Raw genomic sequence first — 18513 nt, forward strand, 5'->3', positions numbered from 1 at the left:
TGATTGTGTACTTCCGATTCCAAATGAGGTGTGTGGTTGAGTGGTCAGTTCGTAACTCTGGTGTTCGTAACTCTGAGGTTCTACTGTATAAATCCAGACCCTGCCCCAGGGGTCTAGGAGCATTATCTAGTGGTTATAGCAAGGGACTGTGAGTCAGAGGACCGGTTTTATTCCCATCTCTCTCATGGACTCCCTCTGTGACTTTGGGCAAATCACGTCTCTTCTCTGTGCCTCAGTTTCACCTGCTTCAAAATGGGTGCAATAAGTACCCACTTCCCAGGGGATTGCCAGGGCTAACTAATGAATGGCTGTAGGATGAAAGGCATTACAGAAGGGCAAAGTATTTAATATTTGCTAAGCAAGGAAAAAAAGAAACAGGTTTGGATTTCTTTTCTTTATTATCATGAACGTTAACTATTTAGTTGGGGTTTTATTGAGAGCATCATTTTTTCTGAACTGCTGTTTTGACTTCTATTTATTTTCTTTCCATTTGAGCCAATCAGAATGAAGAATGGACAGCATTGACCAATGAAGTCATCGTTACAATGCACACATAGTGTGAGTTCTGAACTTCGGTCTAAATATCTACTCTTCCTGCTTAACCCAGCTACCTACCTAATCTAGCTACTTAACCTAACTACCTACTTCTTCTGTTTACCCATCTCCTCTGTCTACCTGCCTGTGTACATACGTAGTCCAGCACCCGCCTACCCAAACTGTCTACTGAACCTAGCTACCTACTTAATCTGTTTAACCTAATTTAATCTAGCTACCTAGCTACTCTGTCTACATGCCTATTTACACAACCCCAACTAATCCCTGCCTACCTATCCACTTAATCTATCTACCTACTGAATCTACTTCCCTGCCTATTTTTATACCTAATTATCTATTTACTTCCCTAGTTAATACTATTTACCTACCTGCTCTGTCTACATACGCTATCTAGCTAATCTACCTATCTAATCTATTCTAGGCATTTATAATGTGCCCACCACTGTAGCACCTAGGCAGCAATATCTGTATGTGCCAATCTGTGTTATACCTGAAGCACTGCGTACTTTCTCCCTGCTGCTCCATGCCGAGCGGGAAACAGTTTTCACTGTCCAGCATGCACCAGCCTGAGATCATTTCTCTGTGCTAATGAGCGTTAAGCTTCAGTTTTTTCTTTCACACGGCACATCTGACCTGCTGAGACCCAAAGATCCCATCTCTCACTGGAAATGGCTCTGAGCAGCAGTAGTTCAGATCTGGATCCGAACAGCCTCAAAACTCAGGGCAGCTCAGATCTAGAGGTTTAGTTTGGCCCATGATAGACTATGGAACCAGTCACGATGCCCAGATCTGGGTTCAGACTTGCCCAGCATTCATGATTCTTGGATCTTGAATTCTGGCCCAAGCCAGTGTCTGTTTAAATTATCAAGAAAGAATCTTTAAAATGATGTGGCCTTTTATTTCTGTTGGTAACTTAATTAGGAGCAAGAGAAGACGCCCAAGCTAGTGTTAGAAGCAGGAGGCAGGATAGATTATAGAGACAGCTGACTTTTTTATTAGGGCCATTTATCTTTTGTAAAATTTAACCTTCCCCTGAACAAAGAAAGCGAGTGGTGGCAGGGTAGCATGTGTATATTAAACATGTCAGCTAAGTCAGTCATTCAGAATGAGATTGCATGACCAGGAATACATTGTAACCTCACTTGGGTTTCACTGTAATGGCTCTGAAGTGCCAGCCTGGCAGCTCTGCGATAAAGGTATTCATAGAAGATGGGAGCAGGGGCTGGGGGATATTGTAAGCGCTAGGTTTCTGTGGTTTAATCTACCGCTGTTAGCACTGGGAGGAGCTTGAGCCCCACTTCTTGTATGAGCAGTTGTTAAATGGAGTCTGGAGCCCCCTGAGTCCCAGGGATTCATTCTGTGCTCCACCGGCAGAGGGGATTGGCTTTCCTACCTGCCGCACCGCCTCGCACTCTGTTCTTTCAGCAGTCTTTATCGTCTACTTTTATTACAGGGGTAGGATCCCTAAATCCAGGCCCCTGTAATATGTCTCAATGGGGGTTGGAGTGAACAGGCTTTGATGCTACAGTGATGGGTGCTAGGGTTACCATATTTTGAGTGTCTAAAAAGAGGACACTCCACAGGGCCCCGCCCCTGCCTCCAGCCCCGCCCACGCCCCAACTCCACCCCTTCCCCAAAGTCCCCGCCCCAACTCCTCCCCCTCCCCTGAAGCAGGCAGCAGGTAAGCTGGGGGTGGGGGGTGGAGGCGCAGCCCAGTCTGCCCCCCCCCCCAACCGAGCAGCTCCCTCCGGCCCCGGGCCTGGCCCCAGCTCAGCACTGCCGGCCCCCGGCCCGGCCCGGCCCCGCACCCCGGGCCAGCACCCCCGGCCCCGCACCCCGGGCCAGCACCACCGGGCCCGGCCCAGCCCCGCACCCCGGGCCAGCTCCCGGCCGAGCACCCCCGGCCCAGCACCCCCGGCCCCGGCCCGGCCCCGGCCCCCGGCCCAGCACCCCCGGCCCCGCCCCGAACCCCGGGCCAGCCCCCGGCCCAGCACCCCCGGCCCAGCACCACCGGCCGCGGCCCCCCGCCCAGCACCCCCGGCCCAGCACCGCCGGCCCCGGCCCGGCCCCCCACCCAGCACCCCCGGCCCCGCACCACCAGGCCAGGCCCGGCCCAGCACCCCGGGCCAGCCCCCGGCCGAGCACCCCCAGCCCGGCCCCTGGCCCAGCACCTCCCTATTTTCCTGGACATGTTCGGCTTTTTGGGATTTCCCCCCGGATGGGGATTTGAGTCCCAAAAAGCCGGACATGTCCGGGAAAATCCGGACGTATGGTAACCCTATGGGTGCTATAGAAAACCCAGAGACAGAGAGAGACCCGTGCAATGTCCTGGGGGTGGGGCCTAGCAGGGGATGGGGATCTGTTGAGCAGCTCTGATTCACAGCTAACCGGGCGAGAGGATGGTGGGCTTTGTTTTATATTCAGGCTAGGCAGTGGCATCCGACCCCAGTGCCCAAAGCTGCGAGTTATACGCTTCAGTCATGACCACCATACCCTGACGTAGTGCAATATAAGGCCAGCTTCACATTTGGTGACTGTATTAATTGTGTGCTTTCCCCACTAAGCACGTGTCTGTGTGTGCGGGGGGAGAGGGGGCATACAAAAGACTGAACAATCCTGCCCCTGGAGTAGAGAAACAATCCCACTAGCCATGCAGAACTTGGTGAAGGGGTGATAGCAGAGCTCATTGCAGGTGTGGCAGGAATGTCCTACAGTTGGCACCAGGGAACAGTGTTAGTTGTAGAGGCCCAGATCCTCAGCTGGTGTAAATCAGCGTCTCTCTTTTGAAGGCGGTGGAGCTATGCCGATTTACACCACTTGAGGATCTGGCCCCGTTGGTAAGTGCAGGATGAGAGCCAGGAGGAAGTCGTTTCTGGCACAAGGGCAGGCTGCATTCGCGATCACTCCTGGCCCTGCATCAGGAGACGCTCGTCTGAACTTCCGGCACTCTCATTCCCCACCCTGACTCAGCAGCGCAATATTACCAGCCTGGTACAAAGTCCTCCCGTAGGCTGCTTTCGCTGACTCGGTCGCTGCTCTGAAGCTGTAAGGCCATTGGCTGCAGCTTATTGCACTGGTGTGCATGAGCCAGACACAGGGTCTCTCCATTGCACCAGTAATCGCACAGCCAGGATGTTAGCCAGCCCTGGGAAGGCTGTTCCCCAGGGTTATCGATCCAGCAGCATGTGTGCACAGTTCAGCTAAATGACGCTTACTCTGCCCTCTCACTTTCTCCCTTGCTTCAGGGCCTGGAGATGAAGTATGTGGAAATCTTGAGATTCCAGGCCCCAGGGAGCAGCTCTCCGGTGACCAGAATCTCTTCCGCCCCTCACTGTAACAGGCGAGTATTGGGTCTGCTGAAGAGAGGTGATTTGTAAAGTATTTCTAGCGGCTGCTGGGCTGGGAGCAGTCTCCTTGTACTGAAAGCACTTCTGCCCCATTCCTTACAGCAACTCCGACTAGGGGAGACACGGACCGTGGTACTGATGAGTTTCCCCTCCTAGCCTATATCCCGCACTGGGTGATATAGGCTGGGACGGGCATATTTGGAGGCACATACCAGCCAAAGTTCTAAGGACCCATGAACTCAGATCAGGAGACGTGCACTCCATAGCCACATGGAAATCACTGGTGCAGAAACAGATCCATATAGATGGGGCTGGAAAGCAGCATTCTCCATCTCAGAACCCCCCGTTCCACCTCAAGGGACGTGGTGGCTGCTATGAAAAGCTAGAGCTAAAGCAGTGCCGGTGATGGAACATCTAGAAAAAGGGCTGGGGTGCAGAAGAGTCAGTGCACTGAGCTAGCACCAGGCCTTCAGCTTCAGTGATCCCACCTGGCTGAGTGACGCTGAGACAGCTGTGTGTTTTTTCCCTTCCAAAATCCCCCGCGAGCTCTTTGAGCAGCTACAGATGCTGCTGGACCCAAACAGCATCAGTGGGACTGACTGGGGCAAGCTGGCATCCAGGCTGGGCATGTGCAGAATGAAAATCAGATAACTTGCAAGACTCATCTCAGGTTAAAGGAGCAGGATGGGATGGGGGAGAGAGACCAGGTAGGACCAGGTCTCAGTGAGGGCAAGTACGGTAAGTACAGTACAGTACTCCTGCATTTGTGTTAAACAGGAAGGCAAAGACCCTGTATTTGAATGCTGTTCTGTAGTAGTTTCATACTAAAAGGAGAGGTAGGGAAGGGGGCAGAACTAAACAGGAGGAGCCGAGAGAGCTGGATTTGATATTCAGGAAAAATAATGGGGAAGACTGTGTATAGTAAATAGTTAAAGTACCTTATAAGTGCTAAGTACCATAATTACAGTCCCCTGTGGCCTATTCCATCCCACCTCCATTCACTCAGCTCCACCATGCAACCCCTCTCTCTCCACCATCATTTCACACCTATCAGCTACTGGTAGATATTCTTGCCAACCAGACTAGCTCTTCACCAGGAAGCCAGTGGCAGCTCCGGGTCTTGCATGTGTCGGAAATGTCCCTGCATGGCCTGCCGCCGATAACACTGGCCACTTGGAATTATCCCCCCTTGTGTTCCTTTGTCATTGGTTTTCACCTGCAATTTCCCTTCTTGATTGTCTTCAGACAGCAAGGTGTGGTCCTCTCAGAGATAAGATCCCCATCCTGACAGCAGGTAGAGCCGAGGGGGGAATGATACAGCACATACTTATGCAGCTGTCCTTGGCCCAGCCCTGCAGAGTGTGATCATAGGGCGCTGGGAACCATGGAGGTTGGTGCACCAGATCTCAGGCAGACAGGAGACTGGGCCCAGAGGACTTCTCCATCTGTCTCATTCTAGGCTTCAGTAATTACTGGAATCCAGATTTCCGATGGGGCTGAGCACCTGCAGCTCCAGTGGAAGCCAAAGGTAGCTGTGGGTGCTCAGCACCGTCCAACATCAGGCCCTATATAACAAGTCTGGGAACAAGAGTGCCCGTCTGATGTTCTGGAAAGGCAGGGAGAGCCTGAGAAGCTGCCCTTACAGTGAGATGATGGAATTACGCTGTGGCTCCTTCAAACTGAATTTCTGGGGTTCAGGTGGGACAGAGTCAGCTGAAAGGCCATTCAAGGCAAGTGACCAAGGGAGAAGGGCACCTACCTGGGCATACTCTGGCACCTATAGGGCTCTGTAGTCTAGTCTTGCTGAGGGCACCAGCAGCTCCATAGTTAGCCCTGATGTTAAAGGATGTAGAGAGGGAGAACATGCTCCTGGAGTGATAGGGGAATTCAAGGGCTGATTCAGGTCTCTTACTGGTGTGTGTTCAGCAGCTCTGAGAACCTAGTCGAGTTTGGGCATCCAAAACTGGAGGAACATGGAATCATTGGCCACTCTTAGAAAATGTGGTGGTTTGTGCCAGGGCCGGCTCTAAGATTTTTGCCGCCCCAAGCAAAAACAATTTTGCCCCCTCCCCCCGTTTTTTTCTTACCCCACCCCTGGCCCCGCCTCAACTCCGCCGCTTCTCCAAATCCCCAGCCCTGCCTCCTCCCCCCAGGCTCTCAAGCTTAGGAGGGAGGGAGGGAGGGGGAGAAGCAGCGTGCGCGCCGCGGCCACTCGGAGTCTCCCCCTCCCTCCCAGGCTCTCAAACCTAGGAGGGAGGGTGAGCAGCGGCACGCGAATCAGCTGTTTCGTGCGCCGCGGCCTCTCCCCCTCCCTCCCAGGTTTGAGAGCCTGGGAGGGAGGGCGAGCAGCGGCGTGCAAATCAGCTGTTTCGTGCGCCGTGGCGCGCGAGCGGCAGCAGCGGAGGTGAGCTAGGGCGGCCGGGGCACACTTTTAGGGGCAGCAGGGACGGCATTCTGGCGCCGGCCATGCCGCCCCTAAAAATGTGCCGCGCCAACCACCAGCTTGTTTTGCTGGTGCCTAGAGCCGGCCCTGGTTTGTGCCAGGACCTCTAAATATTCACTCTATGTGGGTTGGGACAGAATTTGCCACCTCCCCAGGCCAGCTTGGGGGGAATTTTGCCTGCAGCGTGTGGGTCACTTGCCAGGATTCGCTGGCTCTCTCTCCATCATTTTCTTGCCATTGCAGGGCCTTGAGCGCTGGTGCACCTCAGCCCTTCCTATTCTCTGCCTGCGGCACAGAACAATCTAGTCTCCTGGGAGCTGTAGTACTTCGGTCTAATGTCTGTGGTTGGGGTTGGTGTGTGGGTACTGGGTGATGATGGTGGCCTGTGATGTACAGGAGGTCAGACAAGATGTTCTGGTGCTCCCTTCTGGCCTGAAGCACTATGGATTTCAATAAACACTTTTTCCGGACAACAGGCAGAATGGTGAAGACAATGAGTGGAATAGCTACTGCTTTAAGCTGGGTGGAAGGTTAATGATGAAATCTGCTTTTCCCAGCAAAAGCTGTGGTGGAGAGTTTCAAGGCAGTCTAGGGGACTTAAACTCAGTTTTATTTAATGAATGTGTCTAAATCCCCTTTGAAAATCTCAGGCCATGTTTTGTCCTGTGTAGGCTTTGCATCTGTTTCCTGTGATTATTCACAGACTAGTTCAGAGTCTCAGCTAACTTGGGCGGCTAAGGTTCTGCTTGGAAAGTCAGCCTGTTAAATAACACTCACCCTAAACCTGAACTATGAATTGACGGATCCTCCTCGGCCTGATTCTCAGAAAACGAGTGAAGAGATGCACCAGAGAAATAGGATTTTGCAAGGATCTTCACTTAATAATTATTCCCCCAGTGGACCCGCCTGTTGGCTTCTCCACCTTTCATCTGCTTTTCTGTCAGCCTTGTGAACTGGTTATACTCTAGATGTCAGCTAGCTGACTCGAGGTTGTGGGGAGAGAGGCTAGACTTAACACTCCAGTGCCCTGAGTGGTTACTCTTCTGACTGGCGGTTCCCTTGTGGTGGGAGAGGAATTTAATCTCCCCTGATCAGCTCCAATGCCCATTGACAATGGGAGGTTTGCCACTGACTGCAAATGGGTGTTGGATCAGGTCCCGTGTTCCCATTCGCTGCTGAGCTATGCAAACACCCAACCACTCACGTCCCCACTCGGAGCATTGTATAGAAAGAATGATATCCTTGGTCAAATTGCCATGGGAGAAAAGTTTTGGCTGGAAGCTTCTCACCTCTGCACCATGGCGAGCAACAGGAGCACAGAGTGCCCTGCAATTCCCTCCATGTTGGCTGGACTCAGCTTCTCCAAGTGTGGACGCTTGCGCCACGTTACTGCCTGTGGTCACACCCCAGCCATCCTGGTTCTTCCCTGACCTCTGCAAAGCCTCTTGTGCTCTCTACCGCCATGTGGTTAGTGGGCAAGCGTGGTTAGTGAGGCTCGCCAGTGAAGCGAAGTGTCCAAGGGAGAAGACAAGGGAGGGCACCAGACTCCTGCTTCCAGGCAGCAGAAGAGGGGGGCACATAGAGGGCAATCTCTGTTGTCAAGGGCACGTCGTTGTTCTGCTTAAAGGTGAAGAACTGCAGCAGCTCTTGTGTTTTGGGGACAGGGTACGACCAAGCATCCTCTGAGCTGGGACTCTTCCTCACTGGGTATGCATCTCCCTTGTGCCCTAGCGCCGCTCTTGTTAATGGAAACAGGAATGCTCCTCCTGGCTTGCCCAAGGCAGCCCCTTAATTTGACAGCACTGCCCCGTTGGGGGTGGCTCGTGACATTGTAACTGCTACAGCTCCGTAGCACCAACTATGCAGCTTTTGGGGTTTTTTTTAGAAAGCTGGTACTTTGTGCAAGGGTCTCTCCCTCAGTGAGCTCACGGACTTGCTGTGGAGCTGAGGAGATGACATGAGGGCATGGGCAGCCATCCTAGCCCATGCAGCAAGTGTAGGGAATAGAAAGGGTCTGGCTCTGGTACACACGGCATTCTAGAACCCTAGCTGCAGGTGGCCCATGTCCAGTCCACAAGTGGCAACTGCCTTGCTCAACCAGGCATCCTTAGGCCCTCGTAGGCTTGGCTAGGCCAGGCTTGCAACCATGATGAATTCCTCCTCAGTGCACCCCCTGGAAGGGAGGGAGAATTGTTATCTCCCGTCTACAGCTGGAACAACAAGCAGAGAGATTAAAGGAGAATCTGTGGGAGAGTAGGGAACTGAACCTGAGTCGCAGGCTAACACCCTAACCACAAGGGCATTCCTCCTCCCACTCTGAGTTGGCAAGAGCTGCAGAAGTGGAATAGAACTCCTCCAAGAAAAGCCTCAGTATACATATGTATGTATGAGACGGGCGCGCACACACCAGTATGGAGGGAGACCTGCAAATGCACATAACTTTTATTTTGGAAAAAAAAAAATTTTTTTTAAAGACTATTTGCAGGGAAATGGTTTTCCAGGAAAACAACCCAGTGCGTTCTAGACACCTCTTGCCCCTGAGCTATTATTAAAGATGGTTTACATACATGGGGGGGATCAAAAGGGGACTACCCATGTCTTCTTCAGGGGTACAACCACCACCATACTGAGACAAGATACTGCAAGCCCCTCGTCATTTGAGGCGGCATGATGTGTGTCTTACTGCTCCCCATGTACTGTGTCCCCATATCCCCTCACTGGAGGTCCCCTGCTGCCCCCAGTCATATTGGGGCAGTCAGGAATCACTGGAGGGCTCAGAGGAAGCGATCTGTGGAACAACAGGCTTTCCAGAAACCATTAATAAAGCAAAACAAAGTCGGATAATAGCTACAGTATGGCTTTCAAGTATACATGTAACCCCTCCCCCCATCCCACGTGCACAAAGTTTCACAGAGGGCCGCCACCAGTCTTGACTGTCAAGGGACAAGTCCCCCTCTAGGACAGTGTTGAGCCCTTCCCTGCTCTGCAAGCCAGATGGGCAGGACGTTACAAGCTTCCTCCTGAAATCCGTCCGTCACCGCACTTGCCCCCATTCTCGGCCATCCGGAATTGGGGATGTGGCTGCAAGGAATGGGTGAGTCAGACGTGATCCTGTAGCTCGAGCCAATGCCCTTGAACTCCTGACCCTCTTCACACATCACATCGAATGCTCTGATTTTGGTTTCACCTCTCCCTGCTTTTCTATTTTTGTTTCCACTCCAATCAAGAATTCTTGGGCCAGATGCCTAGTGCCACTCCGCTCCCTTAAGACCCTTCCTCGGGAGACCCCAGCAGGCAGAGCCTCAAGAGGCACATCAGGGACAGGAAAGGGCAGTGAGGCGAGCATGGTCGCTCTGACAATCCCCAGCTGATGTATGGCCTCTAGGGGACCAGAGCCAGTTGGCACAGTCTGTGGGGGGCTGCTCTAAACTGCTCTGGGACCAAGGCAGAGAATCAGGGAACTATAACTGGCTTCCTGCCAGCCACCCATCTGCTGCCACTGAGACTTGCTGCTTATGCTGGGCACTGTGATGGCTGGACATTCAGCAGGGAGGGGTGACAGATGGGAACCCTGTGGGCATGCCGCACTAAGGAGTCCATTAGAGGCATGTGGGGAGGGCAGATTACTGAGCACAGCCCCCTGGGAGAATCAACCCCTGCCTAACCCCCAACAGTCAGTAAAACCTCATGGTCCCTGGTACCAACGGTTGGGGCTAGAACTGAAGCTGGGAAGCAGGGATTGTTCCTCAACCACATCCCTCGTTTCAGTCGATCTCCTGGTCAAATGGCTTTTCCCCTCTATATCTGGCTGCTAGTTCAGCACCTGAACAACACCCAGCAATCTGTATTAATCCCTCCCCTCCCACTCCTGTGTAAGAACTAGATCACTGCCAAACATTCCTCTTCCAGCACCCACCTGTCTCTTCCTGAGCACCTCACTTGGGTCAGGCATCCTGTCTGTCCCCACTGTGGGGACGAGCATGCCATAGTAGGTGTCGCTTTTGTAGTGGTTTGGCCACAGCTCCCCACAAGTTAGTACCATGTGGCTAGGAGTATTACAGTAGGATTGTGCAGGGAAACCCCTGCTGTTCAGTGCAGCAAACACCCACATTTTCTTAACAGGAGCAAGGAGGAGTTACAAGGCAGGCTGTTAGCATCCAGCATACACTCTGCTAAGGATTCCAGACAGTCAACTTCATCACCACCCGTCACAGGCATCTTTACACGCTGGCTGCTTTCACCGCAGTTTGGTGGTTTGGGATTATTGCAAGGACTGTAACCTAGTTCCCCCTTCATAGGGCGTTCATTTCCTTAAAGCAAGGAGGGCTCCTTCCAAGAAAAAAAAGGAGGCGGGGGGAAGAATTGGTGGCATTGCTTAACCCAGAGACTGAAATGCTCTGTGCACAGCACAGGCAGCCAGGGGTGTCATTTGCTATGGGGCAAGGGGGGCAGTTGCCTCCCTTCCCCCAGATTTTTCATAGGTCTGTATGCCCCCCTACCAATCCTCCCAGCTTTGCAGGCTATAATATAATCACATATAATGTTCTATATGCTGACAACTTTGCTCCACTGCCTGCCTCTTCCCCCCAACGTTTTTCTGAAATAACACCCCTGCAGACAGCCCCACTGCAAGTTTCCCCTGCTGAGACAGCTAATAAGGGCCAATGGCAGTGGAGATTAAGGTTAGACACCTGTCCACAGTTCTCCGGACTGAGCTCACCCAATTGTTCTTCGCAGTTTTTTTGGTCCTCTCTCTCTTCTGCGCTGGTGTCAAACCTCCAGGGCCAAGGAGAAAAGGCTTTCCTTGCCCATTCCCAGTCCTGTCCCCCAAAGCATCCCTGACCAGCAGCCCAATTAAAAACAGATGAAAACGACATTCTTATTTCAAAGCAGCTCAGAACACAGACCCTAAGGCAGCTCCTAATGAGTGCTGGGTTTAGCAGATGAAACGTGGGGCCAACTGGACCAATGTAAGATACTGTTAAAAATCACACAGCAGCTTTCCCCACTGGATTTTCTCCCTTTTTCAAGGTAGGTTCCAAATAGACTTAAACTTAAGATATCCCTTCTCCACTCCTCTCCTCAATGCCTCTGGTAGCTATCTACTTGTGCAACAGTGCCAGCCAGAGACTGAATACAGTACTGCAGATCAGTAATTCATTTAGCAGCTCCTTGCCCTATTTGTCTCATCTCCCAGTTCAAACCTGCCTTTTGTCCACTTAGAAATTAGTGCTAGCAACAGGGATGATTGTCTAGTAAGGTTACGGGGGTAACAAGCAAATGCCCCGATACAGTCCTTGCAGTGGGTTGAGTTTGATGGTGCCCCGTTGAATATTTTTGGAGGTGGCAGAGAATAAAAGCGGTAAACAAAGCAAAGGTTCAAGTTTTAAAGATTCCCTTCTTGGGTCCTGTATCACTGACTCCACTGGGACTTGATCACTTACCATAAAGCATCTTATTAAAAAAAAAAAATCTACTAGCCTTGAATCTGGTTCCTGGGAAATTGGTTGAAACAAAAAACAGATAATTCATACATCTGGCGGATTCATAGATTGCAAGGGCAGAAGGGATCACTGTGGTCATCTAGTCTGACCTCCTGGATAGCCCAGGCCACAGAACTTCTCCAAAATAATTTATAGAGTAGATATTCTAGAAAAAACATCTAATCATGATTAAAAATGGTCACTGATGGAGAATCCAGCATGGCCCTTGGTAAACTGTTCTGGATCAAAATGATAAGGTCTAATCAGCATGGTTCTTGCAAAGGAAAATCATGTCTCACTAATCTACTAGAGTGTTGGAACGTATCAATAGAGCCCGTTGTCATAATTTATTTAGACTTTCCAAAGGCCTCTGACAAGGTCCTGCACAAGAGGCTATTAAAGAAACTAATTAGTCATGAAGAATCACTGGCATGGGTCAACAAGATTAACAGCAGGTGCCTCAAGGTGCTGTACTAGGTCTGGAGTTCAGTGTCATCTAGACAAGAGGGTGAGCACTGCAGTGGCAAAATTTGCAGATAATACCCAGTTAGTTAGGTTTGGTGAGACCAGAGAGAACACAGAGGAACTCCAGAGGGACCTAATCAAGCCAGATGAATTGGCAACATGATGGGAAGTGATGCTTAGTGTTGATCAAGGCAAAGTAATGCACACTGAAGGGAGGGGAGGGGGGGAAAGAGCTACTCATACAGTGTACAGGATTCCAAATTAACTGTATGAACTCAGGAGACGGGCGTGGATGTGTCAGCTCAGTGAGACCTTCACTCAATGTGCAGTTGGTGAAAAACAGCAAACAAGATGGCAGGATGTATAAGGAATCGGATGCAGCATGCTATAGAAAATATTCTAAGGTCTTTAAAAATCTGTGGTTTGCGGATACTGTGTGTAGTATCGGGCACCCCATTTCCAAAAGGATATTGCATAACAAGAGGAGGTTCAGAGACGGGTGAAGAGAATGATCAAGGGCCTGGAAGAACACTCATACGAGGGGAAGTTTGCTACCATTTTAATCTTAGAAAGGAGAAGAATAAAAGAGGACAAGAATATAAAATAATGAATGGTCTAGAGAAGGGGAGCTAATGTTCTCCTTTCTCGAGCAAGGAGACATTCAATTAAACAAAAGCTGGGTCATTCTAACCGACAAAAGGAAATACTGTTTCCATATAGAGTATAATTAGATAGAGGAACCAATGCAGATGTTGCTGAGGATTAGCATTTAGCAGGGTTCAAAGAGGGCGTGGGAATTTAGATGGATAACAGGAATAGCCAGGGTTATCACAGTTAATGCTAACACAAATTTCAGAAGGGATATTAAACGTCATGCTTCGGGGTTAAAGCCAATCTCTTAACTATTAGGGATTAGGATGAGGCCTTCATGCGGGCAGATTACCCCATATTTTCCTACGGCGGGCTTCTTTCACTTTCCTCTGAAACACCTGGCCACTGTCTGAGCCAGGTTACCAGACTGGACAAGGCACGGGTCTGATGCACTCTGGCAATCCCTACGAGATCCCCTACAACTGCCTAGAAGAGTAATCACAGCATCCCTTTATCAGCCATCCCAGCTGCCTCCTCCCCTCCTACTCCAGCAAGCTGTGCACCGCAACCAGCAAAGGTTCATGACACAGGCAAGAACGGAAAAATCCCTGATAACGCTTGAGATACTTTTAGTCTTAATGCTGCTGCTGCTGCTTCTATCCGGTCTCCAGGATAAAATTAAGTAGCCTTGGCCCCAGCTAAAGGAGCCTTTAGACAGGAGCCAGGTCCTCAGCTTCAGGGCACTGAAGCCATAGATTAGCTGATAACTGGCTCTCCCACTCTCCTTCGACCAGAAGAGAGTTTGGCTCCCTCCCCACTGGCTGGCTGAACAGTGCTAGAAACAGGGTTAGCAGGAACTGGGTCTAAACCCAATCTGAGGCCCAGGTGGACACAGCCTAAATCCAGTCACAGTTTGCAAGCTTTACACAGTAACCTGAAGTGGGAAGCACAAATGGACCCAAGCCTCAGACCCAGATTTAGAAACCCCACGCTCACTGCACAAAAGTTCAGGGGATTTGAAAGCGGGGGCTCTGCTTTGCCGCCACTCTGAATAACTGCCAACAGGGAGAGGTTTACAATCTCAATCACGGACAGAAATACAGGAGTCAAGTGAGAGGAGCCCCGCCAGACGGATTCTCCATAGAAAGGTTTGTGGATGAAGACCATCATCTGCTGTGCCTGTAAGCCAAACACTGCAGACTTGGGATGGTGCATCGCAACCCAGAACATTCACTCCTGATTTACCCCAGGATTTTTAACCTGACCGTATTTTAGTGTTTGAAAACCAGCCGTTCCTTTATACACCTGCTGCCACCCTGAAGTTCAGGCTTCTGCGTTCCCCTAGGAAGGGTTGGCAACCAGGACCACTAGCACAGTCCTAGGATGCTGCTCTGGTTAGGTGTCTGCGATGTCCCTGGGAGGGAAAGCAGATCTCCAAATTCAGATCCTGACAGGATCAGTCTGTCATTTTGTCTAGGGGCAACTGGTTTTCTAGTCATGATTGTCACATGCCAAACAGTGTATTTGTTTAGAGGTGGACACAGATGCTCTTTTAAAATAACCGGGAAAGCTAAGAATCTGGGTTTGGTAGGCTGGGAGCAAGAGAAAGTAAGAGCAAAACCTGCCTGGATTCTCCAGCACTGGCTGACCCCCTCCAATGACTTACAAGCAGAGACTGTATCGGCTCCGGCTGTAATCCTGTTCTGCCAAGGCAGGCGAGATCTGGGCTGAGATCCATTAGAGGATGTTCCGTGCCTTTCCCTGGGATGGCTCTTGAGAATGCCACTCAGTGGATGCGGGAGACACGTGCATTACTTTAACAACGTTTGTTCCTCTAATGGGGCTTCTCCAGTTTCTGTACACTGCAGGAGCCTGTAACCCTCGCCCATCGCTGCATGCTGGGAATGTCATCGTGCTGATGTTCCTGACTGCTGCATTCAACCTTTGGATGAGATAATTCAATCCCTCCCCACCCACCCCCAAAATCCCCCCATTAACGCCTCTCTGTGTAGTTCTTGGCAGTCTCCCCACGGATGGCAGTCTCTCCGTGGATGGTGCTGTCTCCGAAGAGGAGTCATCATTTCCAAACTGCTCTCCCTTGTTTGTTCCCTGAGCCCCTCTCTCTCAGGAGATGTCTTTATGACGGCGTGAAGTATTGAGAGAGAGAGTTTGGCCGGATCGCCGGCCTCGGCCTCCACTCTAGTCACGGGCTGAAGAAGCGTCGTACCACCAAATGACCCAGCAGGACCACGACCAACACCCCCATCATGTACAACACGTAAACGTTATCCAGCTCCAGTGCTGCCACCTAGCAGGAGAGAGAATTGGCAGGTGAAAGACGCAGCAACAGGATGATCCAATTGCACTAGTGTTGCTGGCATGCCTGGCACTCAGACATCACCTGTGTTGCTTTTTGCACAAACTTGGCAGCATTGGATTCATTAAAATATGCTTGTGCTCCGCCCTGCAACCGAATGAGCCAGATTCTGATCCCCTTTACACCATGGTAAACCCACAGAAACTTCAGATCATCATCAGTGAATAAGCGTTTTCATCCATCTGCCAGCTCGAGGGTACACACAATAGACATGCCTGCTGCAGTTAAGGGGTCCAATCAGCCCTTTACTTTCAGTACAGCAGTTTCGATATAAAAACTTAAGAACGGCCAGACTGGGTCAGACCAATGGTCCCTCTAGCCCAGTATTCTGTCTTGCGACAGTGGCCAGTGCCAGATGCTTCAGAAGGACTGAACAGAACAGGTAGTGATTCATCCCCTGTCATCCACTCCCAGCTTCTGGCAGTCAGAGCTAGGGACATCCAGAGCATGGGGTTGCATCCCTGACCATCTTGGCTAATAGCCATTGATGGACCTATCCTCTATGAACTTATCTACGTTTTTTTTTAGTCCCATTACAGTTTTGGCCTTCACAACATCCCCCTGGCAAGGAGTTCCACAGATTGACTGTGCATGGTGTGAAGAAGTACTTCCTTTTGTTTGTGTTAAAATGGCTGCCTACTAATTTCATTTCCCCTTCTTGTAACACAAGAATTAGATTCTCTGTTTCTTGTGTTACGAGAAGGGGTAAATAACACTTCCCTATTCACTTTCTCCACACCATCCATGATTTTTACAGACCTCTATCATATCCCCCGCCCCCCAGCTGTCTCTTTTACAAGCTGAAAAGTCCCAGTTTTTTAAATCTCTCCTCATATGGAGGCTGTTCCATACCCTTAATCATTTTAGTTGCCCTTCTCTGTACCTTTTCTAATTCTAATATATCTTTTTTGAGACTGGGTGACCAGAACCGCATGCTGGTGTGGGTGAACCATGGATTTATATAGTGGCGTTATGATATTTTCCATCTTATTATCTATCCGTTTCCTAAGGGGATATGGCTCTCATCTCTTCTATTATCGGACACTCACTAACACGGCAGGAGAAGGACCTCACTCAGACCTACACTTTCTACGCTGCCCTCAAATTTGGAGTGCTCATTTTTCAGATGTCCAGCTTTAAACAACCAGGACCTGATTTGCTGAGCACACTCAACTGCCACCAGAGACAACAGGAGCTGTGGGCGCCTAGCCCTCCTGAGAACTGGATTGCTCGTACACACAGGGAGGGTGCTTAGGGTACTAGACTAGGGCTGGGGAAACCCGGGTTCATTCCCTGCTCTGCTACAGGCTCCCTGTGTGACCTTAGGCAAGTCATTTAGCCTCTCTGTGCCTCAGTTTCCCACCTGTAAAGTGGCGATAATACCACTGGCCTGCTACACAGAGGTGTTGCGAAAATAAATATGGAAAAGTTTGTGAGGTGCCCAAATATCATGGAGATGGGGGCCATGTAAGTACCTTAGATAAATAGATACTGGTGTTTAAGTGTGGATTAAGTACCTAATTTTAGGTTCCAAGTTTGAACATTTTGGCCTAACTCCTGAAGCATCCCCGCAGCTGGCTGCATTCTGATGCGTCCCCCTCTGCGTCACAGCACCCCCAACTGGTCAAAGCTCAGCTGCAAGCGCCTCTGACCCAATTTGACCAGCAACACTGCTCACAAGCCCAGCTAAGCGAGGAATCGTGCTGCCCCTAGCCCGGCCCAGCTGCCCTGCCGAGAAAAAAAGCCCGGCTCACTTACCCATCCTCCTTGGTCGGCGATCCACTGGGCGATGCGGTTGCGGAGCACGAATTCTGCCACGTAGCGAGCGATGCTCCGGAGGAAGCCGGTCACCCCGTGCTGGTACACATGAATCGCCATCCGGTAACCGAACCCCAGCAGCGCAATCACCCTGCCCCAGTTAATGCCACTGTCAAACAAGCTGTAACAGAACCAAACCTCCTGGTTAAAAAAAACACAACACGCTGGTTCTGGTGCTCTGCTGCCCCCTGTTGGGCTGCTCCGTCCACTCACATTACTCTGCAGCTGGTGGAATGTCCAGGGGTTCACAGTTGTGTCCTGTGCACCCCTGGAGCACTCTCAGCCCTCAAGCTACATCCTACCCTGACAAATTTAGTAACAGCTTAGTGGTGAAAAACAAGCACAACTAATTGCGCAGTTCTGCTCTCCCACACGCTCAACCACAACCACTAACAGTTTGCACTCTGTGAGCTATCCTGGAAGGAACACACTCGCCCTGGGGCTTTATCTATGCAACAGAGATATGCAGGTCTAAACAGGATTGTGGCCCAGGCATATTAGGACACGATTTTTTCTTCACCTGGATGCATGAAAATTAAATACCTCCCACAGGGCTGGATTCTGATCTCACTTTAGCCTGCCAGCTCTTTAGGGCAAGGATGGACTTCCAACATATAGCTGTGCAGCATCAACCCAACGAGGGCCCAGTCCTGATCTGAGCTTCCAGGTGCATACAAACAACAGCCGTTTACATGGGGTTTCGCACCAGTGTCACTATACTGAGTTACTCCTGATTTACACCAGAGTATGTGTGTGACGAGAATCAGGCCCCGGGTTTTAACCTGGGTGCCTGTCATGGCTATTTCTGTTCGCACCACTGCAGAGGGGCCGCACAGTTTCCCCAGTGTTATAAGAGCATGAGGATAAGGAGGGGTTTCCTTCTAATGCAGGTATCCGTCCTGCCCCACAGCATAAAGAGGAGGATTTTCATAATGCAGATGGGGGCCTTCCAGAGTATCATGGAAAGAGACGAGTTAGTGGAGACGGAGGAAGGAACAACACTGAAAAGGCAGGATGGAGAGTGAGTGACAGAGGTTAATTTACCTGTTTGCTGTGCGTTAACCGCCTCAGGCTGGCAAAGCGTGGCTTCCCGAAGAAAGGGAGCAGGAAGAAAGGACAGGAGAGACAGTTACACAATGTACAGCATGTGCCCGGGGGGAAGGCGAGGAGAGGGGTGTTGGTGTGGAGCCTGTCAGCGTCGAGAAGCTGCCTCCCCTTCCCAGCATTGCCGTGACACAGGGCTAGCATTTGTACAAGGCCTGGCCTAACGAGGGAGGAAGTGGATAGGGAATTAGACGCCTGAGGCAAATCACTTCATCTTCTCTGTGCTTCTGATCCCCAGCTGTGAAACAGAGCTAAGCCGGAATTCCCCCCCCATCACAGGGGGCCTGCAGGGATAGAATCCATTGATGGTTGCGAGGTGCTCAGATACCA

The 18513-nt window shown here is 50.9% G+C and overlaps 1 protein-coding gene across 1 annotated transcript in view; it reads right to left on the reverse strand.

Moving 5' to 3' along the window:
* Nucleotides 1-8772: 8772 nt before the first annotated feature.
* The window catches only part of BAK1 (BCL2 antagonist/killer 1), a 42225-nt gene continuing 32484 nt past the window's right edge, over nucleotides 8773-18513 (reverse strand). Inside the window, exons 5-6 of the mRNA XM_005309355.5 lie at nucleotides 17020-17200; nucleotides 8773-15192 (exon numbers count right to left, since the gene is read on the reverse strand). Of these exons, the coding sequence (XP_005309412.1) occupies nucleotides 15088-15192; nucleotides 17020-17200 (286 nt within the window). The 3' untranslated portion in view covers nucleotides 8773-15087. The remainder of the gene's footprint in view (nucleotides 15193-17019; nucleotides 17201-18513) is intronic.

Source organism: Chrysemys picta, chromosome 4 (genome assembly GCF_011386835.1).
Source record: "Chrysemys picta bellii isolate R12L10 chromosome 4, ASM1138683v2, whole genome shotgun sequence".
Taxonomy (NCBI): Eukaryota; Metazoa; Chordata; order Testudines; family Emydidae; genus Chrysemys; species Chrysemys picta.